This window comes from Nuphar pumila, chromosome 7, assembly GCF_984573655.1.
Source record: "Nuphar pumila chromosome 7, dmNupPumi1.hap1.1, whole genome shotgun sequence".
In the NCBI taxonomy this organism is placed as follows: domain Eukaryota; kingdom Viridiplantae; phylum Streptophyta; class Magnoliopsida; order Nymphaeales; family Nymphaeaceae; genus Nuphar; species Nuphar pumila.
In genome coordinates, this window is record NC_143255.1 from 109,354,496 (window position 1) to 109,379,733 (window position 25,238).

The 25,238-nt window shown below is 36.4% G+C and overlaps 1 protein-coding gene across 1 annotated transcript in view; it reads right to left on the reverse strand.

The window, feature by feature from the left end:
• The window catches only part of LOC149832876 (Ubiquitin-like superfamily protein), a 47,086-nt gene extending 22,519 nt beyond the window's left edge, over window positions 1–24,567 (reverse strand). The window contains exons 1-9 of the mRNA XM_090014759.1: window positions 24,451–24,567; window positions 21,564–21,681; window positions 11,243–11,360; window positions 8,243–8,353; window positions 7,013–7,131; window positions 6,834–6,920; window positions 6,534–6,713; window positions 6,374–6,443; window positions 6,143–6,297 (exon numbers count right to left, since the gene is read on the reverse strand). Coding sequence (XP_089870885.1) covers window positions 6,143–6,297; window positions 6,374–6,443; window positions 6,534–6,713; window positions 6,834–6,920; window positions 7,013–7,131; window positions 8,243–8,353; window positions 11,243–11,360; window positions 21,564–21,680 — 957 coding nt within the window. The 5' untranslated portion in view covers window position 21,681; window positions 24,451–24,567. The remainder of the gene's footprint in view (window positions 1–6,142; window positions 6,298–6,373; window positions 6,444–6,533; window positions 6,714–6,833; window positions 6,921–7,012; window positions 7,132–8,242; window positions 8,354–11,242; window positions 11,361–21,563; window positions 21,682–24,450) is intronic.
• Between the last annotated feature and the right edge of the window lie 671 nt (window positions 24,568–25,238).

Consider the following 25,238-nt stretch of genomic DNA (forward strand, 5'->3'; position numbering starts at 1 on the left):
CCTCCTTTTGATATGACCGGAGAAGGACCCCAAACATCCGAATGAACTAATTCAAAGGGTCTTTTTGACACAAATGTTCATTTTGGAAATGGGGTGGATTTCATTTTTCCAAAAATACAACTCTTGCAAACAAAATGTTTCTCATTACAAAATTTCTTTCCAAAGGGAAAGGAGTACATTTTTGAGAAGCTTGGATGTCCAAGTCTTTGATGCCAAGTTTCTATATTTTTATCTTGGACATGATTACAAAATGAGTTAGTAGGAAGTTTCAAGTGGGTCATGTAGTAGAGATCTCCCCTCCTATGGCCTTGCCCAATCTGCTTCCCGAACTGGAGATCCTGTATAGAACAATCCTTGGTTGAGAAGGAGATTTCACATCCATGATCACATATTTGGGAGACCGATAAAAGATTTAAATTAAGTTGAGGTACTACTCTTACATTTGGCACAAAAAAATCTTTTGAAAAATCTAAGGTTCCAAAACTTTTAACTTGTAAAGAGGTACCATTGGCAGTAGAAACAAAGGAATTTTTGGAGTTTCTACATACATTGGATAGTCCATTTTCAATAGGGGTCATATGAAAAGATGCTCCAGAGTCAAGGATCCAAGAAGGCGTACCTGGAGGAGAAGAAGAGGCAATGGCGGCTCCCGAAGTTGATGGCGACTTGAGTAGAATTTGTAGTGCTTCGGATAGTTGAGCAAGGGAGAAGGACTCTTTCCCTTTCATTGTCTCCTCCTTCTTTTGTGGGATTTCTTCAATAATAGCAACTTTACCTTTTGGAGGTTCATTTATCTTTGGACAATTAGGTCTTATATGACCCGGTTCTTGACAATGATGGCAAACGGCTTTCCTATAATTGCCATTATAGTTATTTTGCCTCCCAAAGTGTGGAGGCTTATATGCTTTCATATGATTGCCGGGTTTAGACACGGCAAGAACTTCATCTCCTCCTTTAATCATGCCAAGACGTGTTTCTTCTTGGCATATTTCGGCTATGGCATCTTCCAATGGAAGTGGTTTGGATCTATGAAGGAGGGAGGACCTAACTTGTTCATATTCGGGCCTAAGCCCATGTAAAAAATGGAAAAAGTGTTCTTTCTCCATTTGTTCTCTCCTCATTTCAACATCTTCACTTGATACCCATTTGGGTTCAAGAAGGGATAGCTCATCCCACAAAGGGCCAAGAGTGCTATAGTAATCTCTTACACTCATTTCACCTTGCTTAATGGTATGAATTTTTTCTTGGATGAAGAATTGACGAGCAAGGTCGTTTTGGGTATACATACCTTTCATAAAGAACCATGCTTCATTTGCTAGGCAGAATTTAGCAATGTTGGCGCAAATCTTTAACTCCACGTTGTTCATGAACCATGCAAGAATTTTTGCATGCTTACTTTCCCAATCTTCTACCTTGGATTGGTGATCTTCAATAGCTTTCATGCGAGCATTTCCTTCTAGAGCTTTTTCTTGATCACCATCAATTTTCGTAAGTTGAAGTTGAGGTTCCCTAATGGTGCCCATAACGTATCCCCAAAGCTTTTTACCTTTGAGGTTGTTCTCCATGGCGGCGGCCCACATCATGTAGTTAGTACCATTGAGCTTGAAGGAGAGATAATCCTTTGTTCTCCTTCCATTATATAATCAAGAATGGAGGATAAACAAAGAGAGATAAAACAAGACAACTAGCAATATGAATCAAGAGCACAACCAAGGCTCTGATACCATGTAATGAAATATGCGGAAAAGAAATGTATGTCCTACAATGGACATTCACACATAGAAATCAAAGAACAAGTCCAAAAGAGGACATACACAAAAGCCAAAAATGGCTAGAAAGCATAAAATCTTATAAATGCACAAAAGGGCTTGAAGAAGCCACACATTACAAAGGGGGAGACCCCACTTATTTATAGGCAAGAGAGGAGTGAGGGAGAGTTAGAGAAAAGCAAGAGAGAGGGACCATTGGGAGTCCCAACAAGGAGTCGTTGGGCTCCCAACGGTCACAATTGTGACCGTTGGGGGCCCAACGACTCTTTGTTGGGGCCCCCAATGGCTGTGCATTAAATGCACAAAAAGAAATAAAAAAAGACAAAAAAAGAAAAAGGAAAAAATAGAAAAAGAAAAAGGAAAAAAAGAAGAAAAGGAAAAAGTCTAAAATGCCCCTATTGGGCGAGATTACAAAACTACCCCTTATCGGGTAGTGAATGAGAACTATATATATATATATATATATATATATATATATATATATATATAGGTATTACATATATTTTAACATAAGCTCCTTCATTTTTATCTTGTGAAAGAGCGGCCAATACACTTTAATTGGTTTTATTCATTCTCAATCTAGTATTTTCTCTACTCAATTTAGTAAGAACATCTTCTAAAGGCGGAGATGTAAAAGAAGATAAAAGTGATGATCTAATTTGTTCAAATTCGGGCCTAAGCCCATTCAAAAAATTGAAAAAGTGATTCTCTTCCAATTGATTACGCCTTAGTTCAATAGCTTACAACCTCTCAAGATAATCCCAAACTTGAAATACCTTTTTAAATTTCAAAATATTGGCATTTATTCTTGTTTCCACCATGGAAAAAATCCATGAAAGGATTTTATAGTTCTTCATTTTTCACTCTTCATGCTTCTTATTGTATTCTTCAAAGCTATGTCACATGGATGCGGGTGCGGGTGCGGGGATTCGGCACTTCAAAAAAACCCGGGTGCGGGGGTGCGGCAGGGGCAAAAATGTAAAAAAAAATTATATATATATATATATATATATATATATAATTTTGAAGTTTTAACAGTTTAACATTTAACAGTAAACATTGTCATAAACTCATAATATGATTCATCATGCATGCAGTATATCAACCTAAATATCAAATTATCAATCAATGCAATCAATGTTACGTGAGGCATCATAATCAAGCAAGCAATGCATTATTATTTTTTCTTTTATTAGATAACTGATATAATGCTTCTCTAAATATCACTTCTTGATGTTGATAATGTTGCCTTTATGAAACTATGAGAAATTTTCAGTGCCTCAGTATTATGTTTGGATGTTCAGTGTTTTTCTTCATGAAAGAGATTTTCAACTGAGTTTGTTATTGGAATTTTTGTGCTCATCAAGATAATTGTGGCACAGGATGCGATAGCAATTCAGGGAAACTTCCAAATAATATACAGTTTAGAATTAATTCCAGTATTTTCAGTGTAGTGATGCATTTTGGTATTATTCTTTTCAATTTCTATGGTGTTGTTAACTAGTAATCTGGTATGTGCTCAATTAGGGAGTGGTAGGATTCAGAGCAGAGGTAGCAAAGAGAATGCCAGCAGGGGAGCTACAGAGGGTAGCAGAGGAAGATATGGTACACAAGAATTGGGTTAGAAGAGAGTATCTGGGTGTTCACCCCCAGAAGCAGAAAGGGCTTAACTTTGTTGGTCTCCATGTGCTAGTGGGCCGCCTCCAGGCCGACGACATGCTTGAGCTAGCTCGCTCAGACACCTATGGAACAGGGAATCTCAGGCTCACAGTGGAGCAGAACATCATACTCCCCAATGTTCAGGACTCTCTAGTTGATTCTCTGCTGCAAGAAAGGCTCTTAAAGGAGAGGCTATCTCCATTCCTCGGTTCACTAATAAGTACACTGGTAGCATGCATTGGAAGCCAATTCCGTGGCCAAGCAATCATCGAGACCAAAGGGTAGGCATTGAAGGTGACAGAGGAGCTCGGCCCCTCCCCTATCGACCCAAAAAAAAAAAAGATGGGGGAGGGGCTCGGCCCCTCCCCTGTCGACCCAAAAAAAAAAAAAAACAGATGGGAGAGGGGCTCGGCCCCTCCCCTGTCGACCCAAAAAAAAAACTGATGGGGGAGGGGCTCGGCCCCTCCCCTGTCGACCCAAAAAAAAAAAAGATGGGGGAGGGGCTCGGCCCCTCCCCTGTCGACCCAAAAAAGAAAAACATATATTTGAGGGGCTCGGCCCCTCCCCTGTCGACCCAAAAAAAAGAGGTAGATGGGGGAGGGGATCGGCCCCTCCTGTGCCGAAAAATGAGGGAGCAGGGGAGGCTCAGCCCCTCCCCTGCCGACCCAACAAGAGACCGAGAGAGGGGGGGGGGTGCTCGGCCCCTCCCCAGCCGACCCAAGAAGACAGTGAGAGACATACCTGCGAGCCGAGAGGAGGAGCCGAGAGGAGGAGTCTGGGAGGCGGAGCTGGGGGCGGCGGAGCTGGGGGCGGCGACGCTGGGGGCGGCGGAGCTGGGGCGGCGATGGGAGAGCTCGAGCTCAGGGGGAGAGAGAGGAGAGATTAGGGCAAAAAAAATTTTTTGCCCTAATCCTCCTCCTTTTCATCGGGGGGGGGGGGGGATTTTTTTTCGCCCAAAAATTTGGACAAAAATGACCCTGGGTGCGGCACCCGCACGCGATCCCGCGTTGACCGCACCCGGTGCCGCACCCGCACGCGATCCCGCGTCGCGTCGACGCGGGTGCGGCACCTGTTTTGCCGAGTCCCTGTGACATAGCTTCAAAGGCTTTTTCTCCTTTTTCCCCATCAATAACCTTAATTTCACCTTTTTCAATAATGGTGATTTTTTGTTCGGGTTCGGGATTTGTGCCTTTGACATAGTCCCAAAGACCTTTTCCCTTAGTATGGGCTTCCATATTGTCGGCCCAAACAAGATAGTTGGACCCATTGAGTTTAAATCCTAAGGAAAAGTGAGAATCATTTTTCCCCATAGAAGTGCCTTTAATGAGAAATAAAGAGTCTTCAAGAGTTGAAATCTTACCACAATGGATCTTCTTTGAACTTACCTGATGTATTGTGCTTTACTTGAAATGATTTGCAAGAGCTTCTTGTGCCAAAAGAATGATAGAGAATAATGGGCAAGGTCTATGAGGAGACCACCAAGATGACGTAATACCAAAGCTTTTATTCTAGAAACCTGGCTTTGATACCATGTGAAAATGTCTTCAAAGAGACAATGAACATAAGAACACTAAGTTCTTAGTGAGAAACATGTGCACAAAGGCACAATAATAATACTTGGAACAAATGTGCACAAAGGCACAACACATTCAAGAGTACACAAATACACAAAGGCATAAAAATATAAATCTTTATTGAAGGAGAGAGAGAGAGAGAGATTTGACTCAAAGCTTAAGAAATACAATGGGGTTCAACCCTATTTATAATACATGGAGACCTTGGAGGGACTCCACATATAGACGTTGGACAATTGTGATCGTTGGAGGGGCCCAACGTCTATTGTGTGGGCCCCCCAATGGTTAAAAAGAATAATAAATAAATAAATAAATAAATTACAATCATATTCTTAAAGTGAATATGTGTAAAAACTAGAAATGACATATTTACCCTTATTGAGTATTACAAAAAGAATATATATCTATATGTATATGTGTATAGATACATATACATGTGTATATATATATATATATCTATATATATATATATATATATATATATGTATCTATATATACATATATATATATATGGACTTTATATGTTAACAATAATGTGGGGACATTTAATTACCAAGCAGAATTTGTTAGTCTGGCCGTGTGATAGATCATTATCCTCCTAGGATCATGGTGGGTCAATTATTTTTCTACTAGTTTATCAACTTTTTTACTATTCTTTTCACTTTCTTCGCCGCTCATAGTGTACTATGGATTACATAAGACTAGGATTTCTTGCAATTCATATTTAAGTCCTTAAAGAAACACTAATACAGCATATCAACAGGCCCAGTTTCTTACTTAATGCCAAGAAAATGCTGAAAAATTATTCCCCGTAAGGACATTCAAGTCCCAGAAATTAGCAGTAAATAAACAACTCACAATGTCTCAACTCAACTTTCAGTTCAGGTATCTCTATGAGAAGATAGCATGACAGATCAGTGGCAATTTTTTCCCTTGAAGAAAAAAACGGATGAAACAATTATGGGAAAATGGATTAGAAAAACATTAGTTTTTATCCAAATAGAGCTATTTAACAGCATAAATAAAATGAGACACATTATATGTGATGCAGCCACGTGTATAAACCAGCATACCAATCTAATGGGTGAAAAAAAAAAGTTCTTGAGATTAAGCATTAGGCAAAGAGCACAAAGGAAGTACCGAAAGTGCTGACCCAGCATGTCCACCAAGTAAATGTTGCACTCTGTGCATAACAGAACCCAGCGACTCAGGAGTTGGCAACCCCCTTGACCGAGAAGATGAATTGTCCGAAGACTGAGTGTTTACCACGCTAGGAGGTGAAGATGATTGAATACCTACACACATTAAAAATTTATGTTATAATAAAACATAACTAAATGATTCTCTAATGTCACTTCAAATGACACCCACCACTGAGTGAGAGCACCAGCTCCATGCGGCTTATGAATTCAGTAAGCGTGGTTATTGAGTCAGGGATAACCTGAAAAATGGAAAAAGAAAACCATTGCATACATGTAAGCCACTGCAAATATGGAATCTACGTTTAGATGGAGGAAACTAAAATCAGTACCATAGATTGAGGAGCTGCAGTCACTCCTGGTAACTGAAAGGACGGAAGCAATGATTGAAATATGATATTTGGAGGCACTGTTCCAGATGGAACTTGGTTTTCCGTCTGACCCCTTCCACTGCTGCTTGTCCGTGATCCATCCCTTTCACCAGCCTCAGCACCCTGATTAGAAGTATTATTCTGCTACTCACAAACAACAGAAAATAACCAAAAACAATGAGGTCTCAGCAGAAGTATACTGGCAAAATGTCACTGATAGGCCCTTCAAAAAAAATGTCACTGATAGAAAACATTACTCACTGTCATATTAAATGACTGATTGATAGCATCACCATTGGCGGCAGACAGATTTCCGAGTCCAACAGAATTAAGAACAGCTCCAATGATCTAATGAACAAAGATTACAATGTAAAGAAGTAGAGAGAATTAGAGGTGGACAGACGTTGTCATAGCTGAAACAGATGAACTGTAGAACATACCCGTGTGATGTCTGGCATGATGCTTTCACCTTGATCACCAACATTAAAGGACCCAAGGACTACACTATGTGAAACTTGCCCAACCCTGTTGCGAGAGCCACCAGCTGCAGGCTCCCTTCCTGTCATGTAGCATTCATTCATGCATGAGAGGCTAAAGAAACACCCATTTCAAACCAACAAGGGAAACCCAATAAAATACAAAAACATGTGAACTTCCAAAATTCTCATGCAGATGATACATCAGACAGAGTGAGGGGCTTAGGGCCCACAACCCACAAAATGGCTGTACAAAAAACATCCCTAATCGGAGAATATATGATATGGACATAAAATATGTAGCTCTTCTTAATGATCTTGAAATTCTTCTTAAAGAGCAATGGGGAAAAAAAAAAGAAAAACTTATAAATGTTATGATCAATGAATCGCGCTGAAGGACAGATCTAACTAGGACAGACCTCAAGGCAAGCACCACCATATACTAAGGCACCTCACTATCTTCAGAAAGCCTCTTGCAGACTATTTCTCTCTTCTATTTTCTTGTCCAAATGTCCTCATATTGGCTTCGGGAGAAGATCAATGCTCTGGAGACTCCCTAGAAGAAGGTTTAATACTACTTCAGCCTATTAGCTCAGGATAGAACTCCATTTATGAGCAAGGAACTCGAAATCCATAGTTGAGCTCAGACTCTCTTTCACCATTAATCACCAGCATCAAACGATATCTTGGGAAAGGTCAAGAAACATTCTTGGAGGCAGCGCCAGTATTTTATCTTGCATGAAAATGAAACAGAAGCAACTGTCATGCTTAGACTAACTCCCAATGCTCACCCAGAATGGCCAACCACCATTAGCTTCTCATTTCCAAAACTATATGTTAGTCAACTCCACCACAAGCTAAGCAGCTCTTGTCACATCCTCTCCATAAAACGCGCTAATTCTTCATTTCTTTGAAAAAGATGATCTCATTTTGATCAACGGGCTACTAATTACTTTCATTGGTTCCATCTTTATTTCACTTGTTGCTTTCATTCACATGGTTAATCGGTAGCCAATCACCAGTATCATCACTGTTCATTTTCTCTTGTTTAGAGCCTACTCCAATGTGTGGCACACTCACATTATGGAGTTTAGGTAGCAATAACCATGAATCAAGCAGAAGTCTCCAGCAGAAAAAAAGTAAACACAGAAGAGAAACTACAAGGGAATCTGTGGATAGTTAAAAATGGAAGACCTTGCTGATCAACATTCCCACTGGCAGTGGTGGCAGACCTGATTCCAGCTTGAGGCTCTGATTGCACTGGCTGCCTCACAACCAAATGCAGAGTATGTCCATCCTCCACATCTAGGTACAGTCAAGGAATTCATGCACAACCGCAACACCAATACTAACCTCATATAGAAGCGGTAATCTATAAGAACACACAAAGAATACACATTGACTTTCATAGAGCTAATAACAACAGTAAAATTAATTTCTGCATACCAGTATTAAAAGGATTAAGAGAAACCTAAGCAAACATATACGACATACAGCACAAAGTCAACAGTTAGCAACTCTGGACAAAGATTATGAGACGTATAATTATTTGTAGTAAACAAAAACTTAAGAATACAAGTTAACAACTTTATAATATTAAAACTTACATGTCATTCATGGTCCCATACCGATGCTATACAACTCAATGCCAACCTAAGTAGAAAATCAATTCATTGAAAGAGAATCTTGTAAACTATTAAGTACCTTCATGTTAAACTAAAACCTGCACAAAAAGAAAGCCAATCCCAAACCCAAGTAGCAACGCTATCACAGACACCCTTTATCTGTTTATTGCCCTTTTGCTCAAATTACCCAAATACCTTTTTAATTCAGAATATTTTTTAATCATAAATTTTAAAAGCCCCATGTTGTTGTAAAAACACCGTATGGTATTCTAAGAATTCTGATTTCCCTGGAGAAGACACAATAGTTTCAAGTAGTGTGGTTCCTAAAAATGGCAATCATGCTTACAAGCAAATAGGAATGTGACCCTGCATTTGGAAAGCAAAAGTCGCTTCCTACTTCCAACGAAGTGTGCTCACTGCTCCCCATTGTGTATAAGTGCTTCCACTAACAATAACAAACCTACCTAATGAAATGAGCAAGAAAATCATCACTCTCAATACAACATTCTAATCTCTAGCAGCAAATTTATGGAAAAATATCAATAACTTTTGGGTAACACAAAAGAAAAAAAGAAGCATAAAATAAAAACTCTATGCTTAGATTCCAGGCATACAGTTGTGATTCAATTCATCCTAGATCTTCCAGAAACCAGAATCATCGCTAGAATGATACATTTTGTACATGCTGAATAGCAGATACTTCATTGTTACAAACCTAACCACCACCACCCCTTTAAACCCATGTCTAATCTAATTTGCTGCAGGTATTAGCATCCAAGTGTTGATGATGTTGAAGGACAGACTAACCACCATGCACAATTATCACAGCCATACTTTTTTAGACAAATTTTCTCAGAAAATTATCATCCCACACCTACACTCTAGGAGGTCTATGCCAATATGATATGAACAACCAATATTCTATTATTTTCAGAGGTCTCATGTTCATAATACAACATATTCATCAATCAATATCATCAGACAGCTAATGAAAATGGTCACCACTTGGACATAATACCAACAGATAAATGATCAGATGCACAGGCATGCAGAAATCACTGTAATGTATAATCAATATCTTCCTTCAAGATTAAATTACCATCCCAAAAGCTAAATCGGAGAAATATAGACTAATGAATAGCCAATAGAATTGACTGCCACAGGTTAAATCTATTCTGTGTAGTGAAATTAGCAGCTTTAAGGTGATAAGGCATTGAACCAAAACAAATCGATCATCAAAGCAGTACATGCACAAAACTATGACCAAGTAAATAAATAGTCCCACTGTTCCCGTGAGCATGTGTCTGCCGTATCTCCTTCCTGTAAAGCAATCTTGCAAGAAAAAGCAGCCTACATGTAATTAGATCACCATGGGAAAAAAATAGCAGTTATAGGCAACTTATGAAACACAGAAAATATAATGCAACTTGGCCATACTTCCAATCTCATAAGACTGGGCAATATTATCAGTATTGTATTGTATGATACAATGCATTGTATTGCAGTATCGATGCATGAACTGGTATGATATACTCCCTGTATTGTATAATTCATCATTATAGATATGTATCAGACTATATTGTACGATACAGAGGTGTATCCTACGAGCCTAATACTTTTTTCTTTTTCTTTTTTCTTTTTTCTTTTTTGGCGCCAGAACAATTGTGATCAGGCACTTATGGGAGGCCATTTTTAAGGCCCCAAGGGTCATTTTGACCCCATTTTTTGGCCTTCTCCCTCCCAAAACTTTGTTTTCAACCTATCCTTTTCCTTTCTAAGATCAAATCAATTTTTCCAAATCCAAGCTCTAAGGGAGTGTTTTATATTAAATCTACCCGATAAATCCTAAATGACCTTTTTTTATTGCCTCTATGCCTCAAAACTAAGCCCTGAGAGTTTAATTGAAGGTACTTGGTGAATCATAAACCATGAAGGATGAAAATAATGATTATGCACACCCAAAGCTAAATGAGGAGGAAGGAGAAGACGACTCGGAAGAAAAGGATCCATCATTTTACTATTGTTTTCATCATGATTGATGAATATAGATAGATTAGGATGTTTTCACCTTCGTTTTGCTATGAAATGTGTGACTAATAGTAAACAGTTCTGCGTGTAACTCTGGTTAGTTAGCAGCATTATCTGTTTCATTTCAAATGTTTTACTAGTTCATGTGTATGTTTAATTATTCATAATGCTTACATTTGATTTTTTTTCTATTCCATTCTATGAGTATTCCTTAATTTTCCTATTTTTTGGAAAATTTTCTGTTTTCGCGTATTTTTTATATTTTTCATGATTTTTAAAATGAGTTTTCTGTTATCTTGCGATACAATATGATACGGTATAACACAACAGTATCCCTGGCCCTTCCGATATGGATTCCTTCCAATACGAACTTTACAACATTGAACTAAGACCGATTAATATAACATGTATATTGTTCACTCGCAATATAGGCACTACAAGATAGATAAAATATGTCAGATTTTAAATGGACCATTTTAAGACATTAACTAGATGACTAAAACTCAAAAGGCTAAGACAAAGACCACAACGAAAAGGATACTATAATCAGAAAGAACGTGATCATCCTTCAAGACCTTTCCCCTGAAAATAAGTCTTTGCTGCACCGCAGGGACACCAACTGCAGTTGCAATTTGTTCCTTGAACAACGGTATGGGCATCTGAAGAAATTAGAAGTATCCTACTCAGAAGGTGGAAATCACATTCACAACAGTACAACAGTTTTCATTATTTTAACTTAATGAGAATGATTAATAAACTAAACATATAATTAGATGTAGTGCTACAAGTTTTTGAGTCATCAAAAAACACAATTCATCAAGCTCTCATAAAAAGAACCAAACTAGGACCAAAAGTAAAAAATCAATGAAAAACCTAATAGAATTAATTAACACAACTAACATCAAGCCTATCAGGTGGCAAATATACCGTTATTGATACACCTCATGTCAACAGCATTCCACATTATTCACAAACATTTTAAAAGGCAAGCAACAAAAAATATCTTTCAAATAATAGCTAACCAATACAATACTAGAGATGATGAACTACACCAGAACCAACAGAATTATGATTATGTATTTAGCCTTCAAGGTACTGAACTATTGATGCAGAAATTCTGCATTATGGCTGCCATTTGTTAGGCATTTATTAGTCTTTCTGCCCACTGAATAAAACCCACGGAATGCCTTGTAACCAAGGAATGTATCTAATTCTTAAGGAATTGACGCCTTCATCTAAAGGCCATATCGCCCAGTTTCTTATAAAAGCCTTGCTTAATGTTCCATCTGAACTAGCAACGTTCTTTATGCAAAAGGAAATGTTAGACACGCTTACAACAATGACAAAGTTCATTTCATAAAATAAATGAAAACTGCACGATCCAATTTCCATGTGTGAACACCCCAAATTTTCCAAAAAATCCAAAAAAAATCCTTTTTGCCCCTGGCCCGTTCTCTCAATAAACTGGGTCAATTTCTGATCATATTTCTATTCATTTCTTGGATTCACTGGAATCCAGACTCAATTTTCATCTCTGACCCAATTTCTGATCCAAATCGGATATCCGGATCCAATTCTGATCTCGGATCTCTTATTATTTAAAAAATCAAAAAAATCAATTCTTTGAATTTTATCGGATGTTTTATCTGGATCCAATCACAATCTGAGATCCAAACCCAATATTTTCTAAAAATCTTGGATCCAAATCCATTTTGGAATTCATTTTCTGAGATAAATCAGGTGTTTTTCCTCAAAAACCTCATTTTAGAAAAATCTTAAAGTTTAAAGCAAAAAATTTGTAAAAATACTTCAAAACCTCGTCTGGATCCCATCTTTTGAAAATCCTTAGGTTTTTCCTCATATTTTCCTCATGATTTTAGGATTTCTTTCAAAACATAAAAGACTTCAAAAAAAAATTTAGTGTAAACCCTTTTCTTGAAAAGCCTTGCAAATAAGAAGATTCCTTTTGGAATTCTCGAAACTTAAAGAGCCCTCCTTTTTTAATATCTTCTTTCAAAGACAACCATTTTGAAAAATTTTACAAAATTCAAGGGATTTGTTTTGAAAAACCTCCAACGGATTTCAGTTATATAAACACGCCGAAGGGGGTCCTTCAACCTCATCGCTTCTTCACCTCAGCATTTCCCCATTCTCGCATCTCTCCCTGCTCCTTTCCCCTTCCTCTTTGCCTCATCCCCTGGTCTTTTTTACCATCGGCTAAAGCAAATCGGTTCACCATCGGCGATCAGAAGGAACATCGCCCCTTCTGAATCATCGAAGAACATCCATTGCTCTGGTGCCTTCATCAAAAAATTCGTCTTCACCCTAGCAGATTTCACGCTTTTTCCATATTTTTTCCCCTCTTACTCTGATCTTCTCTTCCTCTCTGATCGAGTGAAGGAGATCCAATCTCCAGTAACAGCTACGGTAAGTAATTATCATCCCCTTTTTTTCTTCTTTTTCTTTTCATTTTCTTTTGACTTCCTGTAAGAATTGTTGCTTTATTGCACTCCTGCCTTTAGAATTTCGTTCTTCTTCGCTTCTTTTTTACCGTAAGGTACCAAAGGCATGATCGACCTGCATATGGCAGGGTCGATCTACCTATTGCTACAGCTACGAAGTGTTTCTGCTCCAACATTTATTCATGTTTTATTTATAAACCATTTCCAGATCTTGCTGATTTTTGTGTTTATTTGAACCAAATCAAGGTTTTAATCATCATCTCATGTATCGTAATCCTGACTTGTACCCTGTTGTCATTTTAATTTGCAATTTACCCTTGATTACCATGTTTCGTCTGATTTCCCGTTTTACATTTGGTATTTCTTGCTTTGATAGGATCTGATTGTGTTCCATCTTCTTTTTGATATTCTGCTCATTCTAATTACATATGTGCTTCATCACACACGGTGGTTCTGTTTATCATCATTCAATTGTATTTATTTACTTGCTATATATTTATTTTTATTTTTTTTTAGAAGTTGATCTAATGCATTATCCATTTATCTGGTTATTCCTGTTTTATATCCATCGGATTATGCATCATATATTTGATTCCATCACCACATTCTGCCTCTCTATCTAGTCTGCCGATTCATCTCTTCCACTTCCCAATTTTTGTGTCTCAAGGATTTTGATTTAATTTGTTTTCAGTATTTCCTTTTATATTAACTCATTCCTGCGTTACATTTGTTGAGCTTGTGTATCATCTGAATGGCCACTGGTCATCACTTTGAATAGAGCAGATCTGGAGGAGCGTCACTCTTGTGACAGAGAGCTCTCTGGACCCATTTTGTCTTTGTAAATATTCCTGTTGCTAGGGTAAAATGAAGGTGGACAGCCTGGTTGTGGCTTGTCCCATCGCTGAACAGAAATCAAAAGCAGATTTCCGTCATAAGCTATTCGTCAACAACAACGTTATTTACTGCATGAATTTGGGTATATTTGCATTTTGTTGGAACGAAAGGAATGTACAATCCGCTAAGGAGTGTGTAACTCACCTGCTGAATCTGAGGGTTTTGCCTCTTGGTTCCAGTGAATTCACAGGTTACATCTTACTTACCCTTGGGGAATTTATCAAGGTTGAAGATTCTTAGTCTGGGGAATAATATATCGCCAGGGATCATACCCCATGAGATTGGCCAATTCCTCAATCCGAGGATTTTGGTGTGGCCACAGGACAACCCAACCGCGTCGTCCATAATCCCTATATTTTTAGAGTTACATTATCTTCATATTGTTTCCAACATTTTGTTAATAATACTCTGTTGATTCCGAACGTCTGTTTCATTGCTAGCATACCTTCACTTAGCACCATCGTCCCCTTTCCATATCCCAGTTTACATCATGTAGGCTCATGTTGATAGAGTAAGAAAGCCAGAACAAACAGTATGCGGTGATCCTCAGATGGTTTCTACAATTTATATTTTTAAAAGTTGATATTAAAGTAAAGTTGTATGGAAATTTCCTTTCCTGTGCAAAATCCAAAGAATGACACAAAATTGATGCTTTAGCATGTTTTCACATACAGATCATGTCATGGTTTCTGCAATGATCAGTTGAAGGTTCTGAGTTTGCATGTACTCAAAATCGTTGGCACTGATCTAATATGGGATGGAAAGGAAATTTACCATGACCATGGTAAATCTTTCATAATCACAATATTGTGTCTTTGATGGAAGTCCTTCTATAGTTGTTCTGGTAGGTTTTCCTTGGCATGCCCAGACAGTTAGGCTAATTACATTTTTTTTTAGTTTTAGTTAAGTATTAAGTTAGTGGTGATATTCTTGAGGTATCTCATGAGAATTCTTGTGTCAATATTCAATAGCCTTTCTTACAACTTCTGATAGTAATGGCTTTGTGGAATAAAAATGTGTTGGCTCTCTTGTTTTATTTTCATAGTTTTCTGTACTATGAATCTTTGGTGAAGAACACACCAATTGAATGTCCGTGTCTATACAAGCTTCATTTTTGGGAATTGTTATGTCATGTTCATCACTGCAATCTTCATCTCATCCACGAGGGGTTGGTTTTGAGAGTTCGTTTTTTTTTATCTATTAGCTGAACCATGAGTTTCTCCACTATTTTATGTCTTTGACTCCTTGTATAGCATTCCATTATCACCTTGGATATCTTCCATATTTTCCACTTCTATTGTGCTGTGAATAAACTTCTAAGCATGGTACTTGCCTCTAAGTTGTCCTTCGTCGTTCTTGGCATCCATCATAGCATATGCCTCACACTTCCACCACACCTTGCACACAGTGCATCACCTGCATCACCACATTATACCCCACAGCACCTTGAATCACTATGTGCACCAACACCGCTTCCTTCAGCACTTGCTTTCCACTTTCCTATCTATATTACCTTTCCAGCAGCTGCATTTACTGTCTACCCTTCACTATACTACAGCCACCACTGTACCTATAGCCTCTTACACAACACCTATCACTTCACATCCTTGCTGCACATTCATACACTTTGCACCTCATCCTCATATTCCACCTACACACCATTTCCATATCAGTACCTATACCATAATTCTCATCCACTTACCACACAGCCTCCTAACTCACCAACAGCCACAACATTCATTTTTCCTTCACTACTGTACCATCAACAGCCACTATTTTCATATAGCACTTCACTCTCATATTTCAGCACTTACAGTCACACCTCCTTAACCTGCCATACACTTGTGTTCCCCTGTAAATTGCACTATTCACCCGAGCATGCATATCTCCCGTCATTCCATGTATGGTAATATCACTTGCCAATAGCTGCACTTTTACGCTTGGTCATTCACACTCTTATATCCACTTCCTTAGTTCATGTTATGCAGTCCTTGTAATACAGCCCCATCATTTTTTTTTATCTTCACTTCATGCCTTAAATTTGTATCTACTTCTTATAGACCTCTTCCATTCGTATCATGTCAATACATGTGAATTTTGCATTAGGCCCAAGCGTGACCCTTATGCATATATATACATTGTATTTTCCCAAGAATACATGCATCTCTTTGTTAAATATATATATCCCACTTAGGCTAGTCCATAGGCACCTCCTTATTAATATGAGTAGGGTCATATATTTTTCATTTGCTTATTTGGCACTTTGTTGCGTACTAACCCTGTTTTGCAGGAATATATGAAAAATATTGTTTTCTTTCTTAGTTCAGGGATTTTTCAATTTAAATGATGTAATAGTTTAGATATTAATGAGAAACTTTATTTTTCAGTCTTATATTAGAATGTATGAGCATTGTAGATATCATAAATTGCTTGTTTCAAACTATTTTTCCTTTATTTTTCAAAAATCCACAAATGGTGAACATGAATAGCATGTGCAATATTCTAATAAGAGGTAATTAATCTTAAGCAAATGATTCATATTGATGGTCATAGTCAAAATGTGAACAATGCATAAGATTTTTATCTTTTATGGAATAACATTGGATCCACACTGAATCTCTTTCAAAATCATCATATTTTTTCTAAATATTTTTTTCCTTTATCAGAGTTTAACTTGAAATTAACTCAAAACATATATCAATGGCCATAGTCAGGATATATTGAGAATTAATTTCATTTTAAAATTTATGAATGCACCAAAATGTATTTTATTATTTATCTGAACTTAAATATAGATTATTTTATAATACATTTTATGACCATAGTCAGAAATGTATTATATCTTCAATCTTATTTCAATCAAATATACTTTTCAAAATCTAAATTTTCAAAATTCTTTAATTCATTCATCATTTAGGATAAAATTACATATTCTTTCAAATTACTTCAAATTTTCTCCAAAAATCAAGTGATCTTGAGATAATTCTTCAAATATCTTCTTTATTTCTCAAATCAATCTTCAATTCTTATTTATTCATATTCAAATTCATCTTTCTATCCTCAAATTCTATCTTATTTTCAAATTCAAACTTCAATTTCAAAGTCCAATTTGACTTTGAAATTTCAAATTCACTTCTATATTCAAAATTCAATTTCCAATTCAAATCAAATTTCAAATTCAATTCAACATTCCAGATTGAATTCCAAAGTTCAAATTAAAACTTTGAAATTTTCATATTTATCTTCTGATCTCAAAATTCCAGTTCAAAATTAAGCTTATTTTTTATTTTTCAAAATCCCCAAAGTTCTATCTAAAAATTGAGTTTTGATTCTCAATTCAATTCATTTATCCAAAATCAAGCTTTTGAGATTGATTCTGAATCTCAAAATTTGATTCAATCTGGATTTCAAAATTTTAGATCCATCTTCAAAATCCCACTTGGATTTTGAAATCCAATTCTATATTGGATTCCAGACTTCGGGTCCAATTTCATCTTGAATTCTCGACTTCGGATCTGATTCCACCTAAGATTCCAGATTTCGGATTCAAATCCCATCTAGGATTCCAGACTTCAAATCCAATTTCATATTGGATTCCAAATTTAAAACCTAATTCCATCTTGAATTCCAGATTTCGAATCCAATTCCATCTTGGATTCAGATTTTCAAATCCAATCTCATTTTCCAAATTTGATTTTCAATTCCCAACTCAATTTCATTTTTCAAATCTCATCAGGATTTCAAGATTGTCATTTCAGTTCCTATTTCCAAAACCATTTTCAAATCTATTTCTTAAGTCTAAATCCAAATTCAACTCCTCTTTTAGGTTCTGAAATTAAAAATTCCTTTTTCAGAATCAATCCACTCAAATTCAAAGTCCATTTTGACTTTGAAACTCCATTTTCTTCAAATTTCTATCCCAAGTTAAAAAATATCCTTTATTTTTATTTCTTCAATTCAAAATCCATTTTTCGAACTCTGATTATTCCAAGACTTGGAATTTCAAGTCTCTTCTTTCAGATCTATTTCAAGTTCTGAGTTAGATTCAAAATCTAACTTTTTCAAAACCTTCAACCCTTTGAATCATTTCTCCAAGTATCTTCAAATTTATTTCAAAAATCACTTGGATAAATCCAGAAGTTTCTAAATTATTCTTCTCAAAAGCATACATATTTGTATTTGCATTGCACAAGCATGATTCTTTGTGCATACTTAGACTTAGAATAAATTCTTAGACAATATTTAGGCAAAGCAAAAAGCATAAGTTCGATCCTTGGTTCGATTACTCCTGGTAAAGGCGCCAAGAACGGTCGAACCTCGTACCGACGAGTGAATCTCGTCTCTCCATTTTTCCGCAAAATTTCAAAAACGAAGGCGAGTAATTTTCAAAATCTTTTCAAAATTAAGGTCAAGTGAGACCTTTGCAAAAGAGTTCCTCTCTCTTCTTTCTTTTCTCTTCTCTTTTCTGTTTCTATCTTTTATTCTCCTTCAAAAAGAGAAATAGAGGCTAGAAAGGCAAAGAGAAATAAAAGAGGGAACATAAGAGGAAAAATTGTGCAATGATCATACCATGAAACACAACATTCTTCACTTATTTCTGACTAAGACACTGCAACCCAAATGGAAGATGATAGGCGGTTTTGCAAACACCAAAAAAGATAAAGACAAAAAAATACATCTAAAAGGCATAATACCAGATAAAATTTTATTGGAAAAAGTGATGGAAGAAAAAAAACTATAATAACTATCAGCATTTATAAGTAGTCAACTAATTCACAATTATAAAATAGCACAAGGAACAAGGTTGGTATAAAAATGTAATCTCTATATTTTTTTAGTGGAAACCATGTATTATACTATAGAATTTTATCTTTATACACATTTACATTGGAAAATCTAAAAATCAACGGTTTATAGTGTCTATAAAATTTACAATAAATATTTCAAATGTCCTCATTACAATAATCCCAACAAAAGCATGTTTTCTACCAAAAACCAATGATAAACACATTTGTGGATTCAGATAAAGCAAAAACCACCTGTAATATTGAAAACTAAGATCATTCATTCCTTTTCCACACATTAAGGTGTTAGGAGCAACCAATAACCTATATATATAGGAAAAGTGGTAGCTGCGTACCACTTTTCAAGCCTACTGCCAGCCTACCACATGAAAATGGGTGTTTTTGGTTATTTTTCGCAAATCTGGCCTTAAAGATGTGTTTGGCATGGTCGATTTGCTAGGAAATGACACTTGGAACATGTTTTTTTGATGAAATACATGATTTTTAAGCCTTGAATATTTATGAAAATCTTCGACCGTCGATTTTTAAGGCTCGTAAAAACCTACCTCCTTATCCGAATCAGATGATCCAAGAGTTGAGTCCTATAAAAACAAGCATGTGGAACACATCTGTATGGTCATATTTAAGAAAAACATGGAAAATCCTTCAAAAGCCCGGTAGGCTAGTAGTAATAGGCCAGAAAATTGGTAGGCAGCTACCACCTGCTATACACACAACAAACACGAAGTCACAAGACTTCACTAAGGGATGCTCGATAGAAAAAGGAATACTTTCACATAGCGGGGAATATGTGCCTACAGTGAGCAAATGGTGGTCTCAGGGTGTTTTTCACAAATCTGACCCCACAAGTGTGTTCAGCATAATCGATTAACTAGAAAACAACATTTGGATTATGTTTTTTTATTAAAAAACATGAAATTTTAATCTTGAATATTTATGAAAATTTTAGACCATCGATTTTCAAATCTTATAAAAACCTACCCATGTGTCGGAATCGGACGATCCAAGAGCCCATTCCTATAAAATCGAACGTGTAGAACACATCTATACGGTCAGATTAGAGAGGGGGCACCCTTTACAAGCACATATGCTGGCGGTAGACATGGATTGGAGTCGGCACACTACGAAGATGAGTAATTAGAGTTTCAGCAGCTTTACCAAGAGTTGGGTTCAAACAGTATTAACAAGACACCAAATAAATCATTGGGAGGACAAACTGCCTTGCAAAGAATTGCCAATAGCAACAATATTATCAATCACATAATTACAGTAACAAAGTCATCCAAATGTTGTAATATGTTATCTTTTCATATCATTATCAAATTTAAGAGCCAACATGATGCATATCAATCTATGTGACATTTAACATTTAAATCCACCGTACTGCAGCTCTTCCATCAAATTTTCTCATTAAGTTCAAACCCCAAGCATCATACAAATTCTGTTTATCATATTCAATTCATGATTCATTTGTTCACTTGAAGCAAAAAAACAATTCTCTAAGGGTGATTAGTCAACATTAAGTGAGATAATTCCAGTAAGTTAATTAACCTCTATTTCAAAAGGCACAGAAAGATGTGTGCATTTGTTTAAACCATAATTTATACAGCCAATCTATCTCGATCATAGTCACAAACCCCAATCTTACATTTTTCTTGACAAGGAAAATTTTGTAAACTCTAAATAGTTTGCATTTAGGAATATATCAAGAAACACTGTAAATTTTAAATATAAAATTAAAAATGTCAAGAAAAGAAATTTGTCAAATAAATATAAAATATTATTTTAAAACTCATGATGTATTGAAAATAGATTATAAATTGGTTTTATCATGCTTTTGTCAGGATTTTCATGTTCTGTGAATTTATTGAAATAAAATAGTGAGCAATTAAATCACTCACTAATATTTGTCGGTATGATCTCAAAAAAGGATCACATACCAAGAAGTTGCATGAGCTTTAAAGATACTGTAATGGGCCTACAAATATTAGGCCAATAATCTCAACCATGGTGACCAGTATCATTCAAGGTAATTTCTCGTCTGGGGTTTTTCTTGGAAATATTTTCAAAAATTTGTTTTTCTCAGAAAAATATTGGGAAAATCTCTCAAGCTTTAAAATTTGAAATATATACATCTATATATATATATATATAGTGAACAATAAAAAAGACAAGAAAAAATAGGTTTTGCAGTATTTTCTTACAAAAATATAAAGAAAACAATTAGAAAAACTTTTAAAATACAAAAGAAACAAAAAAAGATACTTAAAATATGTAAGAAAGATGTTTTTGAAAATCTTGGGAAAATATCGGCCAACCTTGAAATACCGATAACAACACGATATTTTCAAAATACTGGTGATATCTGTGACACTTATCTCAATCAATAATGCCCAAGTAAAATAAGCAACGGATACAACATAGGCTGAACTACTTAGCACATCCAGCTTAGGATCTGACCATAGCCAAGTAGGAACAAGTATTAGAGAAGGACAACAATAATGGTGTCATTTTGATAGTCCTCCAAAATTTCTTAAAAAGTTCTACTACTACTACTCTTCGAATTGTTAGCTGCCTCAACAACAAATTCGTGAAGCCACCTCAGACGGAAACAAAGCAAATAACGAAACAGAAAAAATAGTAATTCACAAACAAAAAAGACATTCTGTTTTTTATAAAATAGGGAAAAGGGAGCATTTACATTTCGTTTCACCCGAAAGGTGTGGATTTGTGAATCTAGAGTCTTGATATTGAGCTCAACATGAGAATCAGAAGTCTCAGCTGCAGTTTCGCTAGAACTCGTATTGGTATCTGCCATGCTGTTGACAAGAACAAAAACAATCAAACTTAAGCATCATGCAATAGCATGAGCAACTATAAATTGGGAAACTCATGTATCAGCATCACAAAACAATTCCTTACCTACCAATCAAATCTTAACCATCATGTGTAACATGAGCAATTCTAAATTAGGAAACTCACGTATCAGTATCACAAAACAATTTATTACCTACCAGGCAGAAGTTTTCCAAGTGAATACACATACATAGATAAAGAAATAATGGAATGTAAAAGATGTTCACAAGGATTGCCAAATAGATGTATGCCTAGAAAACAAAACCGAACAAGTGTGATCTGCAAAAATGGACCTCCAAGTGACTACATACTCAACCAGCTAGATTGCAGTTGTCTAATACAAGCAGATGTAGTGCGTGTGTGTGTGAGAAAGAGAGAGAGTAAATTGAGATACAAGATAGACGTGAAATGATGTGCAAAGAATTATTGCTTAAAACTTAAAAATAAACTTAAAAGAAACCCTCCAGTCGTGAAATATGTAACACTAAAACAAGGGCTTTCAAGGAGATGACAAGCGGTACTTAGGGTCTTGTGGGAATAAGTTTTGAGTATGGAAGGTTGATCCTCTCCGACCATGAAAATAGGGAAAACTCTCTGCAATAGAATGCAACGTAGAGGGAAAAAACTCATGAGTGAAAGTTTGATGCATCGAGATGGTGGTGTTGGGAACTTCTTTCGCTCTTGTCGTCTTTCACCCGGTACCGGTGAAAGTTGCTCGACCAGGCCAAAGCCACAAATGTATGAAAGCACCGCCTGTGTCATGACCCTAATCCAGGTATAAGCATGTGAGCTAAGAAGTGAAACCTAAATGTATGTACATTAAATAGGCATTACATGCATTATCTAAGAAAAGTTAATTAAAGATAAGAATTGACTCATGCATATGATCGGCTTTTGCAATGGTAAGTGCATGTGTTTTTAACTGTTTATGCATTTTTTATTATTTTCATGCAATTTTAATTATTTATGCTTAAATAAATGATGGATTAAGATTAGTTTCGCAATTGTATGCTTGTATGAGATATTATAAATGCACGCCTAAATTCGTTGTATTTACTTTTATTAAGTGCATAAAAATTTGTGATAATTCCTGCTTGCTAATTTCAATTTACATGTTTTGTATAGTTTTACCCTACTGAGACAAGTGTTCTCTGACCCTATAGATTTTGATGTTTTTCAGAAAGTGAGTGAGATCATGTTCGACGGCGGGAGGTTGTGACGGAGACCGAGCCATGCCTTTCACAATCTTCGAACGTTTTGGATTGACAACAGTTTTAGTGGTTCAAAGACTGATAATTTAATTTAATTTGTTAAGTGGACATTTATATTTAATTTGGACATGTATGGACTTTTAATTCAATTTATGAATGTTTGATTTCTTGTAATTGTGTCAAAACACCCAATACTAAAGCCACACAAAATATGTTCCAATAGCAGAAAAAAATATGATTTGTCATTGTCTAAATCAAAATCAATATCAATGAAATCATTTCACTAAATGCAGTTTTAACTCCAAGGTGGAAATCCTGCTGCAGTAAACACATGGTGAAAAGTTACCGAAATATGTTGAGAAACAAAGAACATGAGTCAGGACATCACAACAGGACTCAGCCTTGTCAAATGCATACCCACCCAACAATTGCAGCATAAAACAATACAAGGAAAACCTAATAGACAATATCTGCACATCAGTTCCTCTTCAGCTTCATCAATGTTCACCATAATTAGCAAATGCAAGACTTGGGAAACATTCTTTACATATAGAAATCTTAACCCAGAAAAGCTTATCATTTTCCATAATGCAGAGATAGTAACAAGCCAAAAATGAGGGGCAATTTTTTTTTCAGGTAAGGCAGAGTAAATGACATGTCAAAGATGCCGGGCATAGTTTTTTCAGATAAAACTCATGAAGTCAGTATGTTTTCTATATCCACGCTGCTTTTTTGAAACCTTCAAGCGCAATCTCATATCCAATCACATCCAATCCTTTGATGTTGCAGAATCCACTTTCTTGATCAAAGTATACACGTGAAAGTTGAAACTCCATTAGACATTTCACTGCAAAAAAAAAGTAAAGAGAAAGCAAACCAACAGAACACAAAAACCCCCAACTGTCGATTCTATTCCCCGGCAGATCAGTCCACTAAAAGCCATCTAAACGAATATGGTGAATGTATAACCAACTCCATCTGATCGTCGCAAACCAACAAATACCCGCTCAATCACTTCTCTACTAAGTCTGTACCGACCTTCCGCCCACCAGCAAAGCAATTCCTTCTGATCCCAACCACCAATTGCCAACAGACAAAACAAACACCACAGTAAACAATTTCTCTTCACATGAAGCATCATCTCCTTCACTCAAACAACCAACCACGTCACTGTTATCCAATCCATACAAACACAAGCATGCTCAGAGCGATAGAAACAGATAGAGTGCTAAGGGACCGTTTATTCAAATTGGGGCAAACAAGAAAACGAAGAAAACACTCCGAATCGAGGTGATTCATAACCAATCAACCGAAAAAACTGTGGCACGGAGAAACTACCGAAAAGAGAAATACCAACAATCATCGATGATCAAAAAAGAGGACAGAGAGAGCACGAGAAACTCTGAGACGACCCAAAAGACGACGAACCAAACATCAGGAGAGAACGTCGATCGGGTTCAATCGTGAAGATTCAGAATAAAGGAACAATAAATCCATCGGAGAGAGAGAGAAAGAAAGCACCTTGGTAACAATGACCGGAATCCGACCAACCAGCGACGGGAACGGCGGTCGGAGGAGGGCAGTCCCTTGGCGGCTAAGAGAGAGAGAGAGAGAGAGGAAGAAGACGGAAATGGACCCTTCTCGAACGTGGCGTTTAGGGAAATTTTTATTTAGTGTCCAAGCTTTTTACCTTTAATTTCAAAAGTAACCTCATCTTTTAGAAATTTCAGATATCTGTCATTTTTCGTGAAAACAGTCGAATAGGAACCTCAAATCAACATCCATGAGTCATGACATTGAAAAAACGTGATTCCTTTTTTCAGTTTTCTTTGTATTGTCTTTTGAAATTTGAAACTTGTTCAAAGAAAAAAAGTAAACAATTTAAACGCTCAGTGATGAAGGTTATTATTGTAATTCGATCTAAAATTTAACCTGAATTAAAAGAAAACAATAAATGTAGGTTCTTGGTAGTTTTCAAGAAAACAAATACTCGTACTTGAGATTTCCAAAAGTGCGGCTGTATTTTTTAATTAAAGATAAAAGATTGACCCTTGGAATTTTTATGCTGCCGATTGAAAGGATGGCTGCTTCTTCTCGGGTCGGGTAGACGCAAACCACAAACCTTCTTACCGCCATCACCCATTCCCGTTGCCGTGCGCGCGAGCTAGACCTCAGTGGATCCGAGGGATCTAAACGGGTCAGGTGAAGTTTGACCCGACACTCTATCGGTGGGTTGGGTCCTGCTCCGGATATGCATCCATGTTGGATATTGTAATGGAGCTATATGTTCATATATGATGCAAGTGATA